Source organism: Ovis canadensis, chromosome 23, assembly GCF_042477335.2.
Source record: "Ovis canadensis isolate MfBH-ARS-UI-01 breed Bighorn chromosome 23, ARS-UI_OviCan_v2, whole genome shotgun sequence".
Lineage (NCBI taxonomy): Eukaryota > Metazoa > Chordata > Mammalia > Artiodactyla > Bovidae > Ovis > Ovis canadensis.
Window position 1 is genome coordinate 59,623,725 of NC_091267.1, and position 20,233 is coordinate 59,643,957.

At 40.5% G+C, this 20,233-nt stretch overlaps 1 protein-coding gene across 12 annotated transcripts in view; it reads left to right on the forward strand.

The window, feature by feature from the left end:
• Positions 1-19,516, forward strand: part of ARK2N (arkadia (RNF111) N-terminal like PKA signaling regulator 2N) — an 80,940-nt gene extending 61,424 nt beyond the window's left edge. For 3 of the 12 annotated variants that reach the window (XM_069568460.1, XM_069568452.1, XM_069568459.1), the window contains 2 exons: positions 5,744-5,870; positions 15,411-19,516. In XM_069568460.1, coding sequence (XP_069424561.1) covers positions 5,744-5,870; positions 15,411-15,600 — 317 coding nt within the window. In that variant the 3' untranslated portion in view covers positions 15,601-19,516. Of the gene's footprint in view, positions 1-5,743; positions 6,101-6,310; positions 6,754-8,055; positions 8,959-8,993; positions 11,441-15,410 lie in introns of those variants that run through there. The other 9 variants (XM_069568451.1, XM_069568450.1, XM_069568455.1 and 6 more) reach the window with 7 other exon arrangements.
• Positions 19,517-20,233: the final 717 nt, after the last annotated feature.

Below are 20,233 nucleotides of genomic sequence, written 5' to 3' on the forward strand. Positions count from 1 at the left end.
GGTGTCAGAATCAAAGGCCTGCGCGAGAGGCAGCATTTTCAAGAAAGTCATGTTTCCACAAGGAGGCAAAGAGAACGTTCAGTGCCCTTTTCCATAGAGCTGGCATTCCATAGGGCAGTGGAAAAGTTGTAGGAAGGTGAGTAGTAGGTGGCTGGAGCAAAGGAGAAAGACAGTTGAGTAGGGGACAAGACTGCGGAAGGGCACAGTGACCCATTCCAGTCTTCTTGCCTGGAGAATCCATGGGCAGAGGAGCCTGATGGGTCACAGTCCATAGGGTCGCAGAGTCGGACACGACTGAAGCCACTTACCACACATGCACACGGGACAAGACGGACAGATGGGCAGCCCCAGAGGGTTGTATTTTGTGAGTGGCCGGGAGGGTAGAAGTACATTTTACTTCTCATAACCATTGCTTTCCCTCTTATCTCTTCCTAATGCTCTCTCCTTTTGCTTAGCTATACTTAGACTGTTACTTCCTGCTATGCTATTCCTCTACCTTATTGAACCCATCACACAGTCCTTTTTTAGCTCCCCTAGTTGCATTTTTCTTCCTCTATCTAGTTTGTTCAGCTCAACTCTCCTTTACTGATATCCTCAGCTCCTTACATAGTTGACTTTCTTGTACTCAGCTGGCCAAGTCTGATCCCTGGATGCACACTTTAGAGCCTTTATCCATGCTGGAGAAAGTCAGATGAAAAGTTGAGGGTCATATTAACTTCCTGATTTGTAGCCTCACCTTGGCTCTCAGTACTGCCCAGCACTTTCCTCCTTTCCTTAGGCATCATTCTTTCTTCACAGTGGCTAGCTCACTTTTCTAACCCTACTCTAAACTGACTCTGCTATCCTACTCACACCTGTGCTCTGCAGATGGCCCTCTGCATTCTTTACAGATCAAGATTACCTCAGCTTTCTGCCATCAAAGCTGTTTGCTCTCTGCCTGTTTTCTAGATGTGGCCGGTAAAAATAACTGCATGCACGCACACATCCCTGTCCCTCAAACCCGTATTCCTGTTAGTGCCGTCTGTTGCCGTTTCCTCCATAGCCAGATGTCTTCGAGTGTGTCTGCTCCTTCTCCCCTTCTGTTCTTCCTCAGCCTGCTTTGCTGCAGTAGCTTCAGTCCCATCATTCCTCTGAGGTTCCCCAGGCCAGGGTTGTGTATGGTCATCTTATCACCTGTTCTACTGGGCTATACTTAATCCCTCCTCCTATTGTGTCTCTCTGTTGGGCATTGTAGGCACTTCTTCCGAGAAGTGCTCTCTTTATGGTGCCCTGGCTTCATATCTTCAGGTTTTCTTTCTGTCTCTTGGTTGACCTTGGTGAGCGCCTCTTCCTGTGCCCATCCCTTAATTACTGGTTTTTGTCAGGGTTCTGTTTTAGGCCCCCTTCATTCCTCTGGATGAACTTTGTCTCCTCCACTATTGGGAGGACTTACCTATTATTTCCTCTTTAGACTGCTGACCTGAGCTTTAAAACAGTAGTAACTTCAACTGCCTGTTGGGCAGCAGCATCATGCCCTAAGCAGCCACCCTCAACACGCCCATTGGTGCACTGAATGCCACCAGTTACCTACATCAGAAACCTTGGCATCAGTTTTTCCTTTGCCTAATTTCCAAGGTTACTCACTGTGTGTTCTACAGAAATGCAGACTGTTCCTCCTTTTGTTTCTTTCCTGGTTCAGCCATAGCCGTTTCTCACCCTGGAAACTATAGCAGTCTAACTGGTTTCCTTGCCTCTAATATTTCTTGTCCCGCTACTCATTCTATTTCCATACTTGAAAAAATTTTAAATTCAAAATCCGATCATGTCACTTCTCTGCCGAAATCCTTCATTGGTTTCCTAGTTTTCAAGGTCAAGTCCAGATTCCTTACCCGTGATCTGACCTCTGCTGACTTTACCAGCTCATTTTTCATTACTTTTTTTTTTTTTACTACCATTACCCCAGATCTTACCCTAAAGGGTGATTTTCAACCCTGAAGGCTACATGGTGTTCCTTGTGCTGCTTTCCTTCACCTGGGCCTGCTCTTCCCTGCGAGCTCAGTGTCCTTGATTGTTCTCCAGTCTAGGAAATGGTCCTTTTCTCTGTGCATGGAGGGCATTCTTTGCCTCCCTCTCAGACTAGTTTTCACACCGTAATGCCAACGGACTGGTTCTTGGTATCTGTGAATATACTGTAAGCTGGTTGAGGGTGGCAGCTCTGCCTCCCTTGTTTATTCCCTGTAGTAGTCCTAGCGCTGAGCGCAGAGCATTTGCTGTCGCTTAGTTGCTTAGTCGTGTCCAGCTGTTTTGTGACCCTACGGACTGTAGCCCGCCAGGCTTCTCTGTTCACGGGAGTTTCCAAGCAGTAATACTGGAGTGGGTTGGCATTTCCTTCTCCAGGGATCTTCCTGACCCAGGGATTGAACCCATGTCTTCTGCTTGGCAAGCGGATTCTTAACCACTGAGCCACCTGGGAAACCCAAGCACAGTGCATAGCATGTCATAAATAAGAACTTACTTTAGAAATAAATAGATGAAGTATACTGTTAGAGCTGCACACAGCAAGTCTGCTTGAAATACTGACTGTGGAAAAGCTGAAGTTTGGGAGAAAAGGGAGAGTGTCAATTGGTATTTCTCCCGAGCAGTGTGTTTGGGACTATGTGCATGATGGCAGTCTAACTACAGCACTGAAGTGGAAATGAGACAAAAAGCTTTGCCGCAAACAAAGTACTGGGGTCAGAGCAAGAATCTCGGTTTACCGAATCCCACTTAAGCAGCCGCCCTAGGTTTAACAAAACTGGGTCCGTCTGGTGGATGTCACCTTTGCATGCTTGTTGAGTTCAACATCACTGCCCATACCACACAGAATCCTATCTGTTCTTTAATATAGATAGGATTAACAAGCCTATGTGCCGTGTGTTCAGACACTCAGTTGTGTCCAACTCTTTGTAGCCCCATGGATTGTAGCCCGTCAGGCTCCTCTGTCCATGGAATTCTCCCGGCAAGAACACTAGAGTGGGGTGCCATTTCCTCTTCCAGGGTATCTTTTCTGACCCAGGAATCAAATCTGTGTCTCTTCCATCTCCTGCATTGGCAGGGCAGATTCTTAACCACTAGCACCACCTGAGAAGCCCACTAACAAGCCTGTGCAGACTGTAATGCAGTTTCAGTCACTGGTTGTATCTAGAAGACTTTAACCTTCTGTTTTCTCATATATGCATCAGTTTCAATTGAAGAAAAAAAGGTAAAATAATAATATTAAAGAATTGTAAAAAAAAAGACCCACAATCATTTACTTTTCATAGCTTTTAACCAGCACATGCATAGTTTTAGTGTTATATGTAACTCTGTGTGTGTTATACCTATATTTTTCCCAAGTTTCTACATAGCAATCTGGTGAGTATCATTTGACATCATGACTCTGCTTATTTAAAGTGTTTTCTGTAAGGCTAAATTATCAGAGGTGAGATTATAGGGTCAGAGGGTATATAAATTATAAGTCTTTTATGCTTGTGGGACTGTCCAAAATTTTCAAAAAGGATTACACTACAAGTTTGCAGGAGTATGAAAGTACAAGGTTTGTCTTGACCTTGAAGCATAGATACGAGTAAGGTGAGAAGGGAAGAGAGAGTTGTATATATAAAATCTTATTTATATTGGTTTAGTTGACCTAAAGATCCTCTTGATGAGGGTGAAAGAGAAGAGTGAAAAAACTAGCCAAAAACTCAGCATGAAAAAAAGAAAAGGCTAAGATCATGGCATCCAGTCCCATCACTTCATGGCAAACAGAAAGGGAAAAAGTGGGCGTAGTGACAAATTTCATTTTCTTGGGCTCCAAAGTCATGTTCAGTGACTGCAGCTGTGAAGTTTAAAGCTACTTGCTCCTTGGAAGGAAACTATGACAAACCTAGAGAGCATGTTAAAAAGCAGAGACATTACTTTGCCAACAAAGATCTGTCTAGTCAAACCTATGGTTTTTCCAGTAGTCAGGTATGGATTTGAGAGTTGGGCCATAAGAAGGTTGAGCACCAGAGAATTGATGCTTTCGAAATACGGTGCTAGAGAAGACTTGAGAGTCCCTGGAACTGCAAGGAGTTGAGTCAGTCCCAAAGGAAATTAACTGAATATTCATTGGAAGGACTGATGCTGACGTTCCAGTTCTTCGGCCATCTGATGCTCAGAGGCAGCTCCCTGGAAAAGACCCTGATGGTGGGAAAGATTGAAAGCAAAAGGAGAAGGGGGCGGCAGCGGATGAGATGGTTAGATAGCATCATCAACCCAATGGACATGAATTTGAGCAAACTCTGGGAGATGGTGAAGGACAGAGGAGCCTGGTGTGCTGCAGTCCATGGGATCTCAAAGAGACACGACTTAGTGACTGAATAACAACAACAGTTGTTGGATTTTTTTTTTTTAATAGAAATAATTTTGTATCAGATGACAATATATTTAAATAAAAATACATCTTTAAAGAGTAAATGAAAATTTATACCTGTTACAACTCTGTTTACTCCATGTTTACTCTTAGACATTCTGAAATTCATCCTTCTAAGTCAGAATATTCAAGAACTGAATACATAGGTTTTTAACTCTTTGTCTCTGGTTTTGTTTTTTTTTGGCTGTGACATGTAGGATCTTAGTTCTCCTGACTAGGTATTGAACCTGTAACCCCTGCATTGGAAGCATGAAGTCCTGTCTAACCAGAGGAGTGCCGAGGAATCCCTCTGAATTTTAACTCTTTTTAGAATTGTTTAAACAGCTGTGTACTTTGGTGCTGTGCCATTAACCTGTATTGAGAGTCAGTTCTATTAAATTCATGTATAGTGTTGGAAAATGCATTTTATTGCACCATGAAATAGATGCTTTGTGAAGATCTTTGTGAGAAAGTCCTTATAGGCTCCAGGGCTTTCCAGGGTGAAGCATTGTGTGGTGCTTTCTGTCTAATGGGGAGTGTCAACAACATACAGGTTATATATTTCAGTTTCTCAGGGCAAAAGTTGCTATTTGCTTCTAGTCTTCCCTTTTAGATGCTGTTGTGGGTCCAGTTCCCCACTCCCCCACCCCCCACCCCCACCAGAGATCAATCAAACCTGCACCACCGGCAGTGATAGTGCAGTCTTAACCACTGGACTGCCCAGGGAATTCCTTTGGGTTTGATTTTGTCAAGTCTGGATTCCTGGAGAGAAAATTGTTAAAATTGTTTAAAATTGAGAGAAAATTATTAAATCTTTTGTAAGGTTTCCCAGTGTAACTATGATATTAATAATCCTTTTATTTACTCCATTTGTGCCCTTGAGTTTGTCTGGTTTAGAATTTTGTTATATTAAAATGATAAGCAGTAGAGAACTCCTTTGACCTGAGTGGAGACAAACCTACCCACAGGTCATTTAAAAGAGTAGAATTTAATGCAAAAAGCATCACAAAATAGAGTATTATTGCAGTATATACATACCTACATTTATATACACACACTTGTCAGAATACTCTAGAATTTTTTCTCCTAAGGAATGGCAGTAGAAAGCAAGAGAACTGGAATTCTTACTCTTAGGTACTTCTATGTTATTTGAACATTCTTTTAACAATCAGTATGTATTGTTTTGTTTTGTTTTTTATTTGACATAGGTAACAGTTTCATGGAGGCAAGCTTTTATAAGGGCACTCTGTTTCAGTGATTAAACTGAGAGGAGAAATCCATCAGTGTGATGTTTCTGCTGCTCTTACGGAATCAAAATATAGTGCTAAGTTTTTTCTCCCCTTTCTCTCTCAGGTCATTTGGATCCAGGATTCCTAGAAAGTGAGAAAACATCTGCTGGCAATGCACCACTCAATGAAGAAATTAATATTGCCTCTTCAGATAGTGAAGTGGAGATTGTGGGGGTTCAGGAACACGCAAGGTAGGAAATTAATTGGAGAGAAGAAAATGGTATGGCATGCCACGGCATGGCTGGCATGAATGTTAGGAGCTATTTCTCAGCTTCCTGTAGTTTAAGAAATACATTTTGGGGTTCAGGAGTGGGAACTTATGTACACCCGTGGTGGATTCATGTTGATGTATGGCAAAACCAATACAGTATTGTAAAGTAAAAAAAATAAAAAATATTAAAATAAAATTTAAAAAAAGAAATACATTTTGATTATAGACACTTGATGGGCTTCAGAATGTATTGCAGATTGTCTTATATCAGAAGCATCTTGGCCACACATGTATGTGAACCAGAACTAATGTTTTTCTCTTATTTTTAGCAAATGGCTAGATGGCTTAACAGATTATTCAGTTGCGGCAGAAGTATTGCCATACTTGCCCGCTTCTCACCCATATTTTCTTGCCTTTCAGTTTATCTTGAAATATATCGGGAACAAATAATTGGAAAATCTACATTTGACATCACACCTCTTCTTAGAGCACCTCCCCTTATCTTCCATGAAGAGTTACAAGTTACTTTAGTCAGTTCTTAACAGTATATTTCTGGTGATGTTCATGTGATTTAGGGTATCTTGTTTCTTAGGAATTAAAAAAGCCGTAGGACATTGACTTAGTGTGCAGTAATAAAAATGATTTTGTGAAGTTTGTCATTCTTTAAGATAAGAGTGAGCAAGCTGGAGCCCACGGGCCAGATGTGGCCTGCTGTGTCTTTCCATATGGACCTCAAGCTGAGAATCGTTTCTACGTTTTCAAATGGTTGGGAGAAAAGATCAAGACATGTTTTGATATGAAAAAATTAAATGAAATTCAAGTATAATTTATTTATCCATAAATAAAGGTTTGTTTGAACAGACCATGCTTATTTACTTACGTATTGTCTATTTCACACTCCAGTGGCAGATTTGTGAAGTTTCTTCAGACACCTTAGGGTCCACAGAGCCAAAGATATGTATTGTCTAGCTCTTTGCAGAAAAAATTTACTGACTCTTCCTTTAAGATATGCTCCTAAAAATTAGTTGCAGCCCTGTCAGAGATACACCTGAGAAACATTTAACACACACATACAAAACAAAATCTCGTTTTTGGAAAAATCTGTATTCTCTGTAGTGAACAATTTTTCTCCTGTGCCACAAGAGTTACGATTTTGTGATTTCCTCAAGTAGGTATACAAGATAGTATCTTGCCTTATTTTTAGATCTGATTTGATCTTTGGTTAGCAAGATAATAAAACATTCACCAGCACTTATTTCTTCTGTTGACTTATTTAAAAGGTGCATTTAGGAATGGAGAAGTGGGGGCAAAATACACATGCACGTAAATTGAAGAATCCTTTCTCTAATGAGAACAGATTTTACTTTCTGAGAGGATTTTTTAGTTAAACAATTGGGGCTTTAAGGGTGTAGAGTTAAATTGTAATTTATCAAGCCATCTCCCCGTAAGTGGCTAATTCTCCATCAGAATACTTTACCTTCTATCCTGTATTTATGCCCTAAATACAAGGGCATAAATGTCTGCATAGCTGCTTCCTTTTTTCTTGTCTTTCTAAATGGTTATTCCCCTCTATTCTGGTGGGAAAGAACTTTCATTCTTTAACCTTTCCTTACCTCATACTTTGTTCTCTTCCTTAGTAAAAGACTTTTTCCTGTTATGTTCTCTTTCATTTTCTCATGTATTTCCTTCCAGCTAGCTCACTTATTCATCAGATGAAGAAGATAGAAGTCCAGGTTTTTTCCCTTAGCATACATTTGTCATTATTTTATTTCAGCACTGTATAAATATAAAAGACATTATTAGACTTTAAGCCCCATGTCAAGATCTTTCTAGAATATATTTTCCATTTCCAACTCTGTACTATAAAACTTACTCTGCCTATTGACTGATAGATTGATGTAGGTTAATTATCTTCTGTTGTGCCAGGAGCACATTATCCAGTTACCAACTTCCTCTTGACTTACTTTTCAAATTTTAATTCAGTGTTACTCATGTGTTCCTACTTAAGTAGGAAAGACTAGGTCATGACCTGTGTTGTCTATTTGAGCTCTTGCTCATTCTGAGACATATCACTTGGTCCAATTCTCTAATAACTCCTGCCAGTTCTCCCTTCTTTATTGTTTCTTTGTGCCTAGAAATGTTACAGATGCTACTCTTCTTTTCAGGAATTTCCCCAGTGACTCACCGGTAAAGACTCTGCCTGCAATGGAGGAGATACAGGTTCAATCCCTGGGTCAGGAAGGTCCCATGGAGGAGGGCATGACAACCCACTCCAGTATTTCTTGCCTGGAGAACCCTGGAGTCTGGTGGGCTACAGTCTGTAGGGTCGCAGAGTCAGAGACGACTGAAGTGACTGAGCACGCACACCCTTTTCAGATTCTTTGTTTAACTTTCCTTTTGTAATGAAATCTTCAGCTTATTTTCCTACCAATATTTTTGTTATCTGTAGTTGAAATTATATTATTTCTGTTAAAACTTGTAGATTTAAATTCTGAGTTTCTCTCACCTTCAGTACACACACACACTCAAAGATTATCTTTAGTACACCCTTCTCTGAACTTGTTACAGCCTGTTATTCAGATTGTCATTTTACTCTATGAACAAACATACTTATTTCAGTCTTAACTAAGCCAAATGACTTTGGGTACATTTTAAATAACATGCTATAACATTACTTTTGAGGACTTTTTCTTACCAGGCTCTGAAATATAAAGATACGTTTTTGTTTTTTAAATTCTGATCTTTTAGTTTGAATCCTGGGGAAATCATATCTTAGCAGTAACAGCTTTGTCTTAAAATCTCAGTGTGGGTAGAGTTGACAAATTCTGTTGGAGTACTTTGAATGGACTCTTATCATTATGAGGGGATCTCTTATTTTGGCCCTTGGTCTAGGAATGAGTAGAATCTCACTGACTGTTGTGCCTTTCTCAAAAATTGTCCAGCAGTTTTATTTAGAAGAAGCCTGGTAGTCTTTCAAACACTGAGGTTAAAAAGCTGAGAAGCAGGTTGGGGGATGGGGGCGGGTGAGAGGCTTTCTTATTGGTTGCTTTGAAATTGCCCCTTGAGCTGGCTGTATCTCATCTGGAATTTGTTTCTTTTACAGGTCTAGGGTTGCAGTTATGAAGTATTGATGGGCTTCTGGCAGGGTTATCACTTGGAAGAAGGTTTTAGGTTTTGATCCCCATCTTTGTGTTCTAATTTGATTTTTTGCATGTATAGATGTTTTGTTTGGATTTAGCTGACCTTTTCTTGTTTTTCCTTTTGGTATTCTACCTTGTGGGCTTTCTGAGAGCTTTAAAAAACTCAGACTTCGTTTATGAGTTGTTCTCTTTGGGGATTGTGGTTGTTCTGACTTGCATTGGATACCATTTTTCCATGTTAGAAACATTGCTTTTTGACCTTTGCATTCAGTAATTCTGGTTATGACGTGTCTTTTTTTTTTTTCCATTAAACAGTCATTTTTCTTTTCTTGCATGCTAACGTCTTTCCCTGCTCTTTTATTTTAGATTTTGACGTATTCCCTTAGCTTACATGTGTCTTCTAGTTATAGGCTAGAAAGCATGCTTTCTTAACTTGAATGCATCTTTTATGGCTGCCTTGGATTGCTGTGATGAACTCTCGTCATTGTTTACATGTCATTTCTAGGTGTTATTTTTGGACAGTCCAGTTTTATAAGATGCTGTTTGCTAGTGAGGTGGGAACTTCCCTAAAATCTCTGGTTCTTCTGCACCCACTTACTTTTGCCATAAGTTTTAAGTTATGACCCTCTTGCCAGTATTTTTCTTTATCCTTTGTCCTTTTTCCTTCTTTCCTTCTACCAGCCTCATTGGTAATTCCCCTAGGAAGATGAGTGCATGTAGCATGGGTCTTCATGTTATGAAACTGTGTTGGAACAGTTCTCTTAGTACTTGTTCTCTGAAGCTTTTATGAATAATCAGACTCTTATCTCCTTTCACAAACATGGTCCTGTGGTCGTTGGTTAATGTTGATTGACCTGTCAGCAGAAGAATTAGTGTGGGAAGGCTTTTGCATTTAAGACTGATTGTATCTTAGAACCACTTGATAACATTGACCCTAAAAAAGCAAGGGGGGTGGGTGAGCATTTCCCTGAAGCTACAAGGATTCATTCCACCTTCAGTTCAGAAAAATAAGTAAGAATGTTATCTAAGAGGTCACCTTCAGGATCTGTAAATGAGAGCAAAAAATGATTAATTTTTAATGTTGTTTTCTTAGAATAGTAAGTTAACTGTATCAACAGCTGATCATCATCAGAGCCTGCCCTCTTCCTGTGTTTTTCTTCCTTTCTACTCCAAAGTCTCTCCTTTATTGGTTTTAGTGTATGAAGAGCAGGAAATTATTATATCAAAACTTATTGTTTATAAATAGTGGATTGGTGGGGGAAATGGAAGTAAGGCCTAAGCAGTTTTTCTTGGCTGTAAGACTCAAAATGTGACTCGTTTTGTAGACCTGTTGCCAGTCATATGCAGATTAAATGCTTTGTGAGGAAGAAGCTTGTGTCTGCACTAGAATCTGATTGGACTGATTGTAAGACAGATGAGTATATTCCCACCCCATATCTTTCATAATAGAGAAAGGATATGTGCTAATACATGGAACTGTTTTATGGTAGTTAACCTTCCCAAATTTTGAGCTTCTCACATCCTTCTTTTTTAAAAAATGTACTTTTATTTATTTGGCTGCACCAGAGCTTAGTTCCTGCATGCAGGATCTAGTTCCCTGACCAGAGATCAGACCTGAGCCCCTTCATTTGGAGGGTGGAGTCCCAGCCTCTGGACCACCAGGGAGGTGCCTCACATGAGCCTCCTGTATAGGGCCTGTCTGTGGGGTTAATAACAGTTGTTGTAGTCCCATTTCTTCCTGAGTTTTTTTTTTTCCTTTTTATCTAAGTTATTCTGTAATGTACCATCTTATAAAATACAGCTTGACCTTTTCCCCCCGTACTTAAAAAAGTGTGTTAAAAGTCTTGTTCTATCCTCATCCATCTCCTAGCTACCATTTTATTTAAGGTGGTTGAGGTCTTAAATCATAAAAATTGTTTTGAATGTTTTGTTGGCTTGTAACACAGAGAAAAGCTATAAGTGTGCCTTCTAGCTTTTGTAGCGACACCCAAGTCACCAGCATTCAGAGCAAGAAGCAGGAGTCCCCCTGTGCCACTTCTTAGTTATACCTTCCCCTGTCCCCCTCCTTGTCCCCGAAACTACTGTCCTGACTTCTAACAGGATAGTTCGCCTATATTCAGAATCTTATTCAAATTCCTGACAGATGCCTCAGCAATTACTTAAATGTTTAAAAGACAGATTATTCTGTTTTGTGTAATAATGACCATTCAAAACTTGCCTTCTAGAAAACAGTTGTTGGTTCTTAACTATGCTCTCAAGATTGTGTACGTAGAGGAGCTGCCTTCCATGGTGATTCTCCCTTCTTTGGCAGCTGCCCTTCAGTTGCAGTTAATAGGAGACAGAAAAGTTTTTGACCAAAGAAAGGACCATCACATTCTCCAGAGAATCTAAAATTTTGAAGAGAAACAGAGTAAGAGGATTGGTGATTGTTACTGTTCAGTCACTAAGTCGTTTCCAACTGTTTGCGACCCCATGGACTGCAGCACAGCAGTTTCCCCTGTCCTTCACTGCCTCCCAGAGTTTGCTCAGATTCGTGTCCATTGAGTCACTGATGCTGCCCCAGTATCACATCCTCCGCCACCCTCTTTTCCTTCTGTCTTCAATCTTTCCCAGCACCAGGGTGTTTTCCAATGAGTTGGCTCTTCACATCAGGTGACCAAAGTGTTGGAGCTTCAGCTTCAGCCCTTCCAGTGAATTCAGGGTTGATTTCCTTTAGGATTGACTTACTTGATTGAGACTTCACCAGCACCGTGATTTGGAAGCATCAGTTCTTCAGTGCTCAGGCTTCTTTCTGGTCCAACTCTTCACATCCATCCATGACTACTGGAGTAACCATAGCTTTGACTAGACACACCATGGTTGGTGCACTGATGTCTCTACTTTTTAATACACTGTCTAGGTTGGTCATTGCTTTCCTTGCAAGAAACAAGGGTCTTTTAATTCCATGGCCACAGTCACTGTCCGCCGTGATTTTGGAGCCAAAGAAAATAACATCTGTCACTGGTTCCACTTTTTTCCCTTCTGTTTGCCATGAAGTGATGGTTCTTTGAGGTGCTCAAGTAAAGGTGACTTCTAATAAATTTTCTTTTTTGCTTAAAGTAGCCCAATTTGTTTTCCAGTAACTGGAGCTATTTATGACATAACTACAGAAGCGGTTTAGTTTATCTAGCTGAAGAAATGCCTTATCTCCTTATTATGTGTCCTTCAACCTTTCCTCATTAATAAATAGCCTCTCTAAACCTCTCACTCTCCTACTCTAGACACTTTCTAGAATCTGCTTTGCTTTTTATTGTATCATTCCTGGCGGCTAAGCAGTCTTCTTAAAATAAACCATAGTGTATAATACTTCAGGTGCAGTCTGGGAAAGACATGGTTATTTAGTTGGAAATAAACTCCCCAGAGGAGACCTAATTTTGTTCTGGTTCCATGGTTTACTTTCTGGGAAGTTGTCTTTTGGTCTTGGTTTTCTCTTCTGTAAAATGGGAAGATTGGATTAGGTCCTTTTTAAAGCCACTCCTTGATGTCCTGATGTTACATTGTGTGATTGTTTTAGGAGCAGTGCAAAGTTGGGAGTGAATACTGCTTTTATTTCAGAATTATTTCTTGCAGTTCTGTCAGAGATTACATTGACTTTTTGGTAGCTCTTCATTCCCTGATTTTTCTAAGTTTCCAGCCAGCTTTTACTTCAATTACTGCTTGTATAAATGAGCATTTGAACTGTTGAAGAACGTTATGTTTTTTAATTGTTGGTCTGGGCTTATCTTTGCACCCTGCTGACTCTTTTGTATTTTACCTTACCCAGTTTAATACACACCTTTGTTAAGTGGCAACATTCTGTTGTGGAAAACATTGGACCAGAAATCAACTTGGCCTGAAGTTCTCTTGCCTACACTTTCAAACAGTATGACCCTGAACAAGTCATGTAATCTCTTTAATCCTCAGTTTCCCTGTGAGAGTATGGATAATAGCTTCCACATCTACTTCATGGGTCTGTTGGGTGTGTCAAATGTGGAGAAACTACGTAATAATTTTGGTATTCTGTTGTCATTAGTCATCAGAACCATTTCTTGAAAATGTTGAATGGACTCCTTTGACTGACTTTCTTCCATGACTACTTGATCATTTAATCTCAGTGTATTTAAAGAGTGGACAGATTTGGATCAGACTGTGGGTTTTTGTGTGTCTTATTTTAATGCTTTTCACTAGCTACTCTTTGAAAATATGGTGGCCTCTGGATTAGTAGCTGCTTGACTCATTTCTGGAAAGATGATGGCCCTCTGATAACTAGAACAAGTCCATATTCTACCCCTACTTGGCCCCAAGGGATCTGTTTTTTGGTACCTCTCTTGGGAAGGGAGTCCTTTTCAGGCTGGACTTTGTAGGAGCTGGGCCTCCTTCCGTGATCTTAAGGATCCTCAGGGGCAGTTCTGTAGCTAAACTTTGTCTGTGCATACGTCCTCAATCTCCCAGTCATGTCCAGCTCTCTGCGACCTTATGAACTATGGCCCACCAGTCTCCTGTGTCTGTGGGATTCTCCTGGCAAGGATACTGGAATGGGTTGCTATTTCCTTGACCAGGGGGTCTTAACCCAACCAGAGATCGAAGCCACATCTCCTGTGTGTCCTACATTGGCAGGCACATTCTTTACCACTGAGCCACCTGAGAAGGCCAAATTCAAACTGAAACACCATCAGTTCTCCTGCTTCTCCGCCTTCAGACTCAGATGAAACGACACCATTGGCTCTCCTGGGCCTCCAGCTTACTGACTGCAGACCTGGGAACCTCTCAGCCTCCATGAATTCCTTATAATAAACTTTGTCTGTTGTTACTCTGATGTTGCTTTTGAACCTAGAGGTGCAGGTGGCTTGGAATAGAAATTAGAGTTCTGAAGTGACTAAGCATCATTCACTGTATACAGGTTGTCAGAACAGCTGCTTGCGATCCACTGTAGTAGTTTGTGTGATTAGAATCATGCCGCTTGCCCCTTCTCACGGCTGTTGCGTAATAATGGTTCTTACAGTTGAGATGGGACGGCGTAAGGAGCAGTGATAGCTTGTGCTGCTTGCCTTCCTCCCATTTGAATCAAAACTTACTCCGTGGCTCATCCTGGAGGTTCATGGTTCTATCATTTGACTGGAATATGCAATTCAGTCTGGAGATATTTCTGAAACAATTCTCTCCCAGTCGGTGAACTTCGAGATATGTCAGCTTGGTAGTTCTGACACTCTTATAGAACACTTTTAGAGAATCTAAACTAAGTACTTCAGCCTCGTTATTTTCACTGAACTAAAACGTAAGTGTTTGTGATGAACTAGCCAGACTTTTCTGTTGTCACCTTCAAGAGGAGGAAAATTGATCTTTAATTCACGTTTTTGTTGTTTAGTCGCTAAGTTGTATCTAACTCTCTGTAATCCCATGGACTATAGCCTGCCAGGCTCCTCTGTCTCTGGGGTTTCCCAGGCAAGAATGCTGTAGCGGGTTGCCGTTTCCTTCTCCAGGGGATCTTCCCAACTCTGGGGTCAAACCCATGCCTCCTGCACTGGCAGGCAGATTGACCACTGAGCCACCAGGGAATCCTCTTTAACTCATGACCTAGTACTTACATAGACATCTAAAAGTCTAACCCGTGAAAGGGGTATTACCGTTAACTGTTTTTGGAAGTAGTATTAACAAATATGGCACGGAACTTATTTTAAGAACAGATTTCACGTATATTTCTTATTGTTTCATTTGCTCAGACTAACTGGGCATCTTAATTTTGCTTGGGATTTATATGCTGCCCTACCCTGAAGATTCCAGAGACTTAAATGAATTCAGAGAAACAACATCTTGTCCATTATCAGTATTAGATCTAGATATAACTCAGGAGCTTGTGACTGAGACAAGGCTTTTGGCATTTCTTAGTTGGAAGGACTGATGCTAAAGCTGAAACTCTAGTACTTTGGCCACCTCATGCGAAGAGTTGACTCATTGGAAAAGACTCTGATGCTGGGAGGAATTGGGGGCAGGAGGAGAAGGGGACGACAGAGGATGAGATGGCTGGATGGCATCACTGACTCGATGGACATGAGTCTGAGTGAACTCCGGGAGTTGGTGATGGACAGGGAGGCCTGGTGTGCTACGATTCATGGGGTCGCAAAGAGTCGGACACGACTGAGCGACTGAACTGAACTGAGGCTACACTGAGAGAGGCAGGGAGACAGACAGACAGACAGACATATAGGGAAGGAGGAAAAGGGGGAAGGATATTGGTTGTGGGTTTTATGAGCTTGTGTAGTAGGCTTATCTTAGGAAAAGTATTAATACAGTGAAGCCGTATTGCCTTCTGTTTCTTCCTCTGGTAGGGTTAACCATGCTTTTGCTCTTCATCTCAATTGCAGGTGTGTCCATCCTCGAGGAGGTGTGATTCAGAGTGTTTCTTCATGGAAGCATGGCTCCAGCACACAGTATGTTAGCGCCCGGCAAACACAGTCATGGACTGCTGTGGCTCCTCAGCAGACTTGGGCTTCACCTGCAGAAGTTGTTGACCTCACGTTGGATGAGGACAGCAGACGCAAATACCTGCTGTGATACAGTGTCACTGTGTGTCCTCTGCACTGTTCCCCTCTACTTCCTCCTCCTCCTCTTTGTGACATGGAAGTTCATTGTCATAGCTTCAGCCTCAGAAGCTGTTTGTGGCATTTGTATAATCAAAAACTCATGGAAAATTGCTCTCCTTCCCCCTCCTTTTTTTTTTAAATTAAAAGAAGTCACGTAGGAAAATAACTTATCACAGAGAAAAGAATTTCTTTTCTTGTTTCCCTCAGTAGGAATATGAGAATGATGATGTTTATTAGACAACTTCATTTTACTTGGTGACTTGCAGTCTTAGGAAACTCTGCCCTCCTTTTAGAATGGTATTTTAATTACCAGGTAAAATGGATTTCAGTTTTTGAGTCTTGTATTTATTTTTCTGTGTAATAAAATTAATATGTAGACTTGACCACTGTCAGCCCACCCATTGGCACTCCTGTCTTAGGGCATTTGCACACATATTAGTCAGGTCCTTATTGGCACCTAGTAGGGCATGTGCATTGAAAACCTGTCCTCAAAAATAGAAGACAGAAGTTAACTTTTTCTTTTAGCTTAAGTCTTCTGCCTTCTCTCCTAACTTTGCTCCTGGCTGACTTCCCACAACCCAAATAATTAACATGCCCTCTTTGTGTTTATAAGTACTGCTTAGGTGACTTAGTTGATCTCCTTGTTGCAATAATTCATAACCCTTTGGAAACTATCTCCTTGTAGGGCAGAGGCATTTCAGATAGATACCCACCATGAGGTTTGAGCATCTGAAGAGCGTATTGAGAGATCCCTTTCCCCCTCCCTGGTTTGTTCAATGGGAGAAACAGAACCTATTACTTAGGTAGACTATGCCTAAGTATATAGCTAGTAATATGAAAGTTGTGTGACTTCTAAGGCTACGGGCACTTGTAAATCTGAGAGGACAATGCCTTTTTCCATAGTTAGTCTCTCCAAAAAGGATGCATAACAACTGTTCAATGCTTGAGCTGAAGTTGACCTGATGCTGTATTTGGGTATTTTTCTCCTCTACCTTTTAAAAGTGGAAAGATCAAAATGTATCATAAAAATCAGATACAAAGCACATTAATGGCACTGTAGATTTTGCAGTATCTAACAGGAATTATAAGGGGTAGTAGGAGCTTCAGGGAATTCAGGAAATGCCAGTGTTGGAGTTTCATGGCATTAGTTACTACCTTTTTTTCCTATAACGTTGTAGTTACTAGTGAATTATTTTACAAGCAATACCTAGAGTTAGAACACTATATACTGTGCACAGGGAACAGTGAAGTAATATTGGCGTAGAAGACCTCACTTTGTGTTTTTCCACAGTTTTTGTTTGCTTTTTCTTTTTGGTTTCCATTTTCACCATACAGTGTGGCTATAGCCCTTTGCCTCCCTTCCCGAGCGTCTCGGTGGCTCTTCCTCACCGTGAGAGCATGAGGACGACCGTGTTCAGTTTCCATTCAGTGGACACGTGTTTACCAAGTGCCTGTTCTGCATGAGGCACTGTGTGGGGTGGTGCTGTGGGGCTGCTGTTTTGAGCAAGACAGCCCCCACATGCACACGAGTCAGAGTCTGCCTGGCTCCACCTGCCTGACCTTTTCTTCTATGTTTTGTAAAGACTCGTTTATTCCTTCACCCTTCTTCTTGCTGTTTGAGTTCGTCTGTGTATCCTTCTATGGGAGTATATTTAAGCATGTCTTCTCTTCTGATAACATCTCATTTGATCTGGCCTCTGTTGTTCATCAACTTTTAATTTTCCTATGTATCTACTTTTAATAGATCAGGCTTTTGAAGAGATCGTGAACCTCCAGTTTTAGCCCCTCATACATGGCCACAATTCCAGGCAAAAACCAAAGACCCAGAGGCCAGAGCAAAATAGGGCCTTCTGCAGATTCACTACTGGTATATCCTTGGACCTTCACATTTTACTTTAGGATTAATTTATTGGATTTTACTGTTACACATTGTTTTTGACTTGAATTAAAATGCTAGACAAAGCAGAAATGTACAATTTCTGGTCTGTATTTTCCAGGAATATCATTGGGAAAAGGATAGAGTGAGTTATATGACTTGAAGTTTTTGCAGCTTATTTTTCCCCCAGTATCAGGGCAGAGCCCCGTTTTATTTCATTTTTAATTTAATTTTTTGCCACACCTGGTGGCTTATGGGATCTTAGTTCCCCAACCAGGGATCAAACCCACGCCCTCAGCAGTGAAAGCGCAGAGTCCTAACCACTGGACTGCCAGGGAATTCCCAAGAGCCCCATTTTAAAGACCATTTTTGCATTACCTGTTCTTTCGTTAGCAGTGTGTTTTGTTCACTTCCATAGAGCAGGTGATTTCCCAGGACATACTTTCTTTAGTCCCTCACAGTCACCCTTTAATGAGAATTCTTTCGGTGTGTTGTATGCACTGTGGGCTGGGAACAGAGAGTGGAGTTTTAACCAAGCTCTTTTCTGGCTTTTTGCTTTTGCATTGCGTTAAAGTTCGCCCTTACCTGTCCCTTTTCCACCACCCTGACTGCCTGGCTTAGTGCACCAGAACAAAAATTAAGATGCAGAAAGCAGGGAGGGGAAGAGATGGTGGAAATAGTCAGCTTTTCTCCCTACTGGTTTGAGACTTTTCCACCTTCTAACTGTCTACAGAGAGACTGTGTTTCAACTCTTCTTTCATTGCCAGGTCCAGGAGAGTAGGGATGTGGTTTCTGGCAAGCTATTAATGATAAAATTCTGTGGTAAATATTCTGACATTTAAAATTTCTTTAAAGGGGATCTTTTCTAACCATTTTTGCATTTGGTAACATAAACACTTTATACTTCACAGTCTCTTCAAAGTAATATCTCTGCTAAAATGATACACTTTGGTCACAGATTGGTTTTGGCAGGAACATGGCTAAGTGGCCCCCTTCCCTCAATTTGAAACCACAGAATGGTAACTTAGCTATTGCATATTGCCCTGTGCGATGTAATTGCTGCTTGCTTCATTTTGATGGAAGGGGCCAAACTGAATGGACTCCATTATTCATAGCAACTGATCATCCTGTAAACTCTGCTTTCATTTTACCAGTTGTGAGTATGAACCATCTAATTTGCTAATTTAGTCAATTGTTCGTTGTTACTTTTAGCAAATTAGCACCATAGGTAATTTAAAAACAAATTTGTTGCCTGCTTTTTACATATACTGTGTCACAAGGTTCTTGAAAAAGCTGGGGGCACAATTTTGTCTTTGAGTTTAAAGTTGTTGTTTTTTTTAAAGGCAAAGAGCTCCCCCAATCCCTGTTTTTCAGTATGTGTATGATGCGACTTCCATGTATATATGAGAATGACTGCGCCCTAACCAGACTCCTCAGATTGTGCACTGTTTGTTTAAAATAATCATGTATTTTAGTCCAACGCTGTTGTATTTTTCATTTTATTTAAAACACTACGTACTTCTTATTCTTTCAACAAGTTTTAAAGGATAGTGATCTTAAAAAAAAAAAATCACTGGATAACTAGGAAATAACTTTTTGTTGCTGTTTTGTTTTTTAAAGAGTACAAAGGTCTTTCGAGCCTTTTGCTCCTCTTACCGTGAAAATGAAATGTTAGCCATTGTATGGCTAGGAACCAATGCACTTGGTGGTTAACGGATCTGCTGTTGCTGGAGCGTGGACTTGACGCAGTGACGACAAATCATTGCTTGGAATTAATGTTTTAAAATGTGCAACTCTAGTTTTTAAAATAGAATTTGGTTCTTCTTTACGTTCATTATTTAGTTTCTGTTTTCATTTAGTATTTAATGGTCTTTGGAGAAAAAAAAATAAAACAGAGTGTTATATATATATTTTTTGGTGCAAGATAAGATTTTCTGTTTTTTGAAATAAGTCTGTAGCATAAAGGTTAAACTATTTTAAGACAAAATAAAATAGAGTGTATTTAAACAAAGATAATTTCTGAGGATTTTTTTTTTTCCTGTCTGCTTCAGTTAATTAGATGGTGCCTGGAGCAGCTCCCAAGTTTAGCTTTTGGATGTGAGAGTGAATTATATTTTGTTATCAGATCTTATTGTTTAAGTTGCCTGATTTTTTTCCCAAGCAACAGCTGTATCCTACTCCTAGAATGTTTTGCAAGTAGCCTTTGGTGTATTAGATCTAGATAAAAATAGTTTTGTACCAGCTTTCCTGTAGCCCCCACTTCCGTTCCAGTTTGAACCAGTGAGATTTCAAAGTCAACTAAAGGCTCCCTAGTGCTTGACCCCTTTGCTCCTGGGAACTAAAGTCAGCTGACAGTTACTTCCCAGAGTCCAACGTGCCAGGGTAAGATGCCGTGACTGCGTGCGCTTTGCTTGTGGTTGAAGCAAATGTAGGATGTTTCAAAAATAGCCTAAAGAATTTTCCTCCTAATTTGGTTCTATTTTCAGGTTTTTAATTTGGTTATCAAAACGATAGGAGCTACTGTATTAGCATTTTATTACTTTTGTAACTCCGCATCAAGGAGAATGAGGAACCAGAGAGAGTTGGGCCTATGTTTATTAAAATATTCACTCCTAGATCTCTTCATGTTCATCGAATTTTTCTTCTACTTGCACTGGAAAGAGATCTGTTATCAGGAAATGTTTTTAGTTTTTGAAAATGGTTCTTTTATACTACCTTGTGTCTGAGA